The sequence below is a fragment of the Bison bison genome, unplaced genomic scaffold (genome assembly GCF_000754665.1).
Source record: "Bison bison bison isolate TAMUID 2011002044 unplaced genomic scaffold, Bison_UMD1.0 scf7180017864177, whole genome shotgun sequence".
Classification (NCBI taxonomy): domain Eukaryota; kingdom Metazoa; phylum Chordata; class Mammalia; order Artiodactyla; family Bovidae; genus Bison; species Bison bison.
In genome coordinates this window covers 1189001-1196650 of record NW_011494749.1, presented here as the reverse complement: position 1 = coordinate 1196650, position 7650 = coordinate 1189001, and the positions used below count along the sequence as shown (strand labels likewise).

The 7650-nt window shown below is 46.2% G+C and overlaps 1 protein-coding gene across 1 annotated transcript in view; it reads right to left on the bottom strand.

The window, feature by feature from the left end:
* Nucleotides 1-5557: 5557 nt before the first annotated feature.
* ZFP36L2 (ZFP36 ring finger protein-like 2) overlaps nt 5558-7650 on the bottom strand; it is a 4165-nt gene continuing 2072 nt past the window's right edge. Inside the window, exon 3 of the mRNA XM_010842321.1 lies at nt 5558-7650. Within this exon, the coding sequence (XP_010840623.1) occupies nt 7519-7650 (132 nt within the window). The 3' untranslated portion in view covers nt 5558-7518.

The window sequence follows — 7650 nt, the reverse complement described above, 5'->3', positions numbered from 1 at the left end:
ACACTCTGTGAAGGCAGGAATGGCGTGCATCAGTTCACCTCTGTTCCTGCAGCGCTGGCATGCACCGGACAAGCGAGAACGATCTGTGGGATGAATGAAAGGTCCCGGACAGCATCCCAAGGCCGTGGAAGGGAGCCAGGCTGCCTGTCTGACTCACACCAGCCCAGGCCCTCAGCAATATATGCCTTCTTCCCTGTGGCACCTGGGATTTCCATGTTCACAATGCATCACCTTGAGAGTCTAGACATCCTGTGGATACGTTGGCCTGTCTGGCCCTGAAGCTTCAACAGTAGCCAGGCCAGGGAGAAATAACCAGGATCACCTACCTATCCATGTACCTTAGCCACATTCCTCTCCTCTGGGGTGCACCCGTTCAGTGATGCAGGTGAACAAATAGCAGGCCACCAAGGGCCCACAGCCCTTCTCCAGTGGCGCGGGGCTCAGAGACTGTTTGCGAGCTGCCCCTCCCTCCAGCCACTCCAGGGGCGGTGGGACTTGATAAGACAAGGCCCTGGGCCTACATTTCAAAGGGTCTCCTCTCCTCATAAAACTGGCACCAGGCCCAGTGGAGAGGTCACAGGCCACCCCATAGTTTGGTCCGGCCTCCTACAGAAGGGTCATGGGGAATTCTGCATTTCATCAAATATTGTGGGGGCCATGGAGTTGTATTTGCAAATCATTTTAATTAGCCAGAAACTAGGAGTTTAATAAGTGGAAAACAGAGAACTTTCCAAGGCCACAGCTGGGAAACACTTGCTTTTTAAAAAAAATTCCGCCTGGCTTCCCAGGCCAGCTAAACACCCTGACAGGAGGGCCCGACTGCCAGAGGAATCCACAAGGAAAACAAAGCTTATTTTTAGAGAAATATTTTAAAACTCGGTTTCAGCCGAGCTCAGGAGTTTTCTTGTCTAAAATCCTTAATATCTTTCCTTCTATTTCAGTGCTGCCTCTCACCCCAGAGGGCACAAGAACTTGTATCTGACAAGAGCTATTTCTGCAACAGATGAAAATAAAAGGGCCCCTCCCCCGGCCAACCAGAGAATTAATTGTTTCTAAATACGTCCCTGCAGTCAGGCCCAGGAGGCATGTCCCTGGCAGGTGTGAGCAGCCATAAACTGGGTCTGGGGTCCCTGCAGGCTGAAGCCAGTCTGCCACCCTCCCACTCAGCCTTGTTCTACCCACTGCCCTGCAGGAAACGGGTGACAGCCTGGCTGCCATTTCCGGGTTTTGAAAACAGTTTTCAACTTGAAAGACGCCTGTGATAAAGGACTGCTTTTCCTCGGAAGGTGCTGTTAACTTTCCACCCCAACAGAGACACTCACACTCCATCACACAGACATGTCCAGATCCAAACATACAGCAACACCCCCAGATCCTTCCCCACACCCCACAGACCCACACACCTAGCCATAGAGCAACAGCTACACAGACACACTCACTCACAGCAACAGGCAGGCACACCCAAACCCAGCCACACTCACATTCAGATACATACACAAAGCAACAGAACACACACACAGCAACAGACACATTGAAACCCATACAGGGCAACAGACACGCTGAAACCTGTACCCACACACAGACACACACACACAGAGCAACAGACACGCTGAAACCTACACTCGCACAGATATAGATACATACCTACACACACACACAAAGCAAGACACATTCAAACCTATACCCACATTCATACACACATACACAGAGCAACAGACACACCCAAACCCACACCCACACTCACAGATTTCCGTACCCACTCATCAACTCTCACACCCTGCAGACATACATACCTCACAAATATCACAAATGTAACAGATCCATTCACCCCACAGTTTCAGCCACATAGACCAGTATTCTACAGCAACCCCCCACACAGACACAGACCCCTGACATAAAGCAATACCATGCCCGTGTATACGCCCAGTCAGAGAGACAAGGACCCAGAAACACCCTCCATGTGGATACCCTCTCAAAAGACTTCCTTCCACACATACAGATACACCCTTAGATACATATCCACACTCATACACTCTCCAGGTCCAGCAAAAACTGTCAGGAGAGGTTGGGAGAACCCACCTAGGCAGCAATGGACCTGGAGGTGCTATGGCTTCCTGCTGCCTCCGGTGGGGGGGCCCTTCCCACAGGGTTCCTCCCCGGCAAGCCTGTTCGGCTGCCAGGCTCTGACTCCTCCCTGACCCTCCCTCTTTTCCTCCCTCCCTCCTGGCCTTGCCAGCAGCAAAAATTGGAAATGCCCTGGATGGCTACATCCCCCAGAAAGCGAACAAGAAAAAATAAACACAGTTCAATGATGTAACAACAATGGAGAATAGCTACAGGCTCTTGATAGAAGGCTATATGCAGGTCAGGAAGCAACAGTTAGAACTGGACATGGAACAACAGACTGGTTCCAAATAGGAAAAGGAGTAGGTCAAGGCTGTATATTGTCACCCTGCTTATTTAGCTTCTATGCAGAGTACATCATGAGAAATGCTGGTGTCAGACTTTATTTTTGGGGGCTCCAAAATCACTGCAGATGGCGACTGCAGCCATGAAATTAAAAGACGCTTACTCCTTGGAAGGAAAGTTATGACCCAACTAGATAGCATATTGAAAAGCAGAGATGTTACTTTGCCAACAAAGGTCCGTCTCGTCAAGGCTATGGTTTTTTCAGTGGTCATGTATGGATGTGAGAGTTGGACTGTGAAGAAAGCTGAGCGCTGAAGAATTGATGCTTTTTAACTGTGGTGTTGGAGAAGGCTCTTGAGAGTCCCTTGGACTGCAAGAACATCCAACCAGTCCATCCTAAAGGAGATCAGTCCTGGGTGTTCATTGGAAGGACTGATGCTAAAGCTGAAACTCCAGTACTTTGGCCTCATGCTAAGAGTTGACTCATTGGAAAAGACCCTGATGCTGGGAGGGATTGGGGGCAGGAGGAGAAGGGGACGACAGAGGATGAGATGGCTGGATGGCATCACCAACTCGATGGACATGAGTCTGGGTGAATTCCGGGAGTTGGTGATGGACAGGGAGGCCTGGCGTGCTGCAATTCATGGGGTCGCAAAGAGTCAGACACGACTGAGTGACTGAACGGAACTGAAGCCTGGCTGCTTACCAGGGGCAGTGTAAGCTCCCATGAACTCAAAGGCCAGGGAAGATGCAGAGACCCAACTTCTGCTTTCAAGATGTGGCCAGAGTTTGCCACACTCTTGAGGCCGTATCTGTCCTCACTTTTGTCACCTAGAGTACAATGACAATCAAATGCCTGGAGACAGTTCCCTTCCAGGTTCAAATGCTCTCTCGTGGGCTTACTCTCTGCATACATTTAGCCTGGAGGTTTCTGAGACCCCCAGGCCAACTTCACCAGCGAGCATCCCAGTGCTGGGCCAGATCTGCAGCCAAGAGCTATGCCTGTTTGTCCTTCCCACCTTGGGCCCTCCAGGCCGGGTCCTTTCATGTGGGTTCCTGAACCATGGCAGGGCGCACAATCCTCCATCTATTCCCAACGGTGGGTGCAGAGCTTTGGCCTTCTCAATAGTATTTTTGTGTGCCCCCACCGCCCCCGTTTCATACACTCAGCAGTGTGTTCAGACAGTGAGGGGGTGGGCAGTATCTACATGCATGCAGCCAGTCTCAGAAATTATTTAGAAAGTGACGTACACTAATTGGTCTGCTTAAAAAATACCTTAGTTTTTAACAGCTAGTGGAAACGCTACTATCGAGCCATTCTCAACATCATCATGCTCTGGGCTCATTTTCACAACTAACTACAAAAGAATTTTACCTTGGGTATAAGACAGGAGTTAGTTTTGGTTCCACTCCCCGTCCTGTGATAGGAATCCTGGCTTGTTCTTACTTGCAGTTTTTACTTCAAGTTCCCTTAATTTACAAGGAAACTTGTCTAAGGGTGATCCAGCAATAGTAGAGCGTTTTGTTTGCTGTTAATTCCAGCCGCTGCAGGAAGACAATGACCCCCATACCCTCCACTGATCTGCAGCAAGAGGAAATTTCTGAATGATCCCCCCCCACACACACCCCCGCAGCTTTGCATGCTCCACTGGGTCTAAAATACAAAACATCAGCTCCTAGCAGTTGGGCTTTCAAACAAACCGATTTTTAAAAATGAATGTGGCTTACCCCAAAAAGAAGTTGAACGTTCCAGTTGATCAAAAAGTACTTGTTTAGGAAAATCAGTTTTGGAATGAAGTGGAAACAAGGCCTTTGAAATGCAGTTTGGCCCTACATAACACCACATTTTAGACTTTTCCTTGCCATTGCACATTCTTTATGGTAAAGAGGACTCTGAGCCCGCAGGGTCTTCACCCATCCAATCCTCCAGGGCCGCAAGCTTCCCTTCCCCCACAGCTGAAGCTTTCAGCCAGGGGCCAGGCATTTGGGAGAACTTATAAATTGTTCCCGATCCCCTTTGGCAGCATGCGCCCAGCACCAAAACGCTCCAGTTAACACCAGTGCAATCAGTTAGCGTGAAGCAGCTGCTCAAGGCCTGGCGGGCTCCACTGATCACCCCCACCCAACCAGCCTCAGCTGTGAGACTCAGGAGACCCCAGTGAACACAGGGTCAAGGGGTTGGGAGTACGGGTGATGGAAGCCAGTTGCTGTAGATGAGGAAACAAACTTTTGCTAAAGCTCTTATTTACTTTGGAAAAAGTGAGAATCAAAAAGTGAACTGTGTGTGTGTTAGGGGTGGGTGAGGGGTAGAGAAGGAAAAACAGGAATTGATTTATGAAGCACATTTTCAAGCTTTAAAGCCATTGTAGGAAAGAACCATACTCAGGTTTTGTTCAATTGTGTGAGAATCAGAAGAGAGATTGAAAGCTTTTTTTTTTTTTCCTTGCTTTTTTCCAGACCTGGGTTGAATTTGCTTTCTGGCCGCTTATAGTAGTCTCAAGCACAGACACTAATCCTTTTGCATAAATAACGTGTGTGCTCACTCCCAGAGGAAGCTGTCCACATAAACAAACACTACCCAGATATAAGTTTAACTTGTTTAATCTTCCTTCTCTTTCCGTCCTCAGCACAACCAGGCTTTCCAAGGTCCAGGCCAAACCCTGGTTCTCTGGCCCAGAAAGGCTGGGCTTTAACTTCCCGCCCCCAATTCAGCCAGGGGCTGGCAAGACCATCCTCACCCAAGCAGTTCAGTTTCACGGGCGTCCCACTGGAAAAAAAAAAAAAAAAATCAGACCTTCCCCTGCCACTGCAGACACGTGATCGCTTGGTGACTCACAGGCGGGCCACACCCCTCAGGCCTCCCAGCCAGGACCTGCTACCAGTCAGCCAACTCGGGGATGCATCTTATTAGCAAAGGGAACAGCTAGCTAAACTAATGCCCTTGACAGTCTAAATTACTTTCAGCTAAAAGAACTTGCTATTAAAACATATAGGGAGACAAGCTCTTCAAAACTCAGGCTCTGCCAGCCCTCTAAACCCTACCGCCCAACTCTCTAAGACCTGGGCAATGCCTGACAGTGGTGGGAAGCTAGAAAGCTCTATAGATATCCCCATTTTAAAAAAGGAAGCTATCTTACACATTAATACCTTTTTTTTTTTCCCAAAAGTTTTATTGGGGGAAAACTACAAAACATTTACAGTACAATGTTTACAGTCACAATTTGTAGTGAACTGATTCCCCAAATATATTACAACTCAAGTTGACTTAACCTTGTTACATTCAAAATACCTACTTCTGTCAAAGTAGTCCACAATACACACATACATAGTGCTCCGACTGTACCTACGTACAAACGAACTAAAGCTACTGCTCATTCAGCTGCTGTCCAGAAAAGCATTCCTGCCTTTCCACACGGGGGAAAAAAAATAGTACAAGTTTTGGAATTTTCTGTAATTAAACAAGGCATATTCATGTACTACATACCATTTTAGCACTAAGAGGTGGCCTCTTCACTTTATATCTATATAAAAAAAAAGTGGTAAAAATCTTCTCCTTTTGTGCAGTTGAACCCATCCTACATTCAGATTCTCTCAAGCACTAATAGACAAAATACTTATTTGGTTGAGGAAAATTTAAGGCAAGTTCTGGCCCTTCCAAAGGCACTGTGAGATTACCCTCCCCCCATTATTGCTACATGTCTTTATATGCAGAGTATGTCACAGTAGAACTGGTGGAATAAGCAAACAAAAACATCTTTTGCTAATTTATAAAGTTGGAATGAGAAAAGCATACCACATGTAAGCCTGATTGCAATGTGGTCATTTTTTCTTTTAAAGTTGGATGGGCTACAACCATTATACATTCTAAGAAAAACTCATAAGATATTCCTCAAACTACTTCCACAGCATCAAGATAGATTTCTGTAAAGAAATCATGCAATCTTTCAAAATTTACGTAAACAAGGAAAGAAATTAATGAAATAAATATTACATACAATCTCTTAAATTAAGATTTTTTTACTCATTTACAATAAAATAACCATGTGAAGTTACAAAAGGCATATATTACTGTGAAAAGAACATACACTCCACATTTTGCCGATTAATAATGGCAATCATAACTTAACATAATAAAAGAATATATATCTATTGCTTTTCATCATACTTGATAAATACAGTATGAACAAAATTTTCAATGTATACTTTTCACAAGATAATAAATAAGTTAAATAGTTTTTTTTTCATATTGAGTTGTGGTGCAGTGGTGCGAATCAACTCAAAACAGCTAAAAATTCAGCAGTTATTCCCCATCAATTATGAACTAAGCTCTGCCCAAGGCTTCCAGAAAGAGCAGACAAAATGGTTCTAAATTAAACATCCACTAAGTGGTGGCAATGAAACCAGTAACCAGTATGAAACTTTGGAATGCAAGGTTTTTTTTTTCCAGACATATATAACTTTGTTAAAAAACAAACACCTATGGAGCTGAGGTCTACTATCAAGGCATATTCTTGGCAGAATATTGGATTCTAAAAGCTTATAGGTTTATTAGCAAGGCGGTGGTTGGCTGGTTTGTTTACACTGGTCTGGGACAAACAATTAGGAAGGAACCTCTCTCAAGATAAGAGTCCTGACATCTGGACTGTAACTAATGCTTTTCAAGTGAAAATATGGAATGGTGGTTGATAGCTGCTGGTGCTGGGTTGATTTTTCCTAAAATCCCAAACTCATCGGAGACCTAAAAAAGTTTGTTGTTTGTTTGGTTTTTGTTCTATTCGCATCACAACTGCTCTGTTGTGAGTCTTTTGTTCATCAATACAAAAAGTTCGTTGGCTTTTTTCCCGCTCAACAAGAATGAAACTTCGTAATAATAATAAAAATAATAATAATAATAAAAAAAAACAAAAAACGAAGAGGGAACCGAAAGGGGAGGGGTGGGGGCCCCTCCCGGCACTCAAGTTCGAGTCCAAGTGCTCGGCACAGCCTGCAGTCTGCTTGTGGCCGATGTCACCCCCCACACTCCCGTGGCCCCCTGCCCCTAAGCAGGGGCGCCCTCCAACACCCCCAGAACGGCCTTCCCTTCCTCCTCCTCACTGGCGCCCTCTTGCCTCAGTCGTCGGAGATGGAGAGGCGGCTGAAGATGGGTAGGCGGCGACCTGGGTCAAGGCCGGGGGACTCAGAGCCGCTGAGGCTGCCCGAGCTCAGGGAGCCGCTCAAGTAGCTGTCGCGGTCCGACAGCGA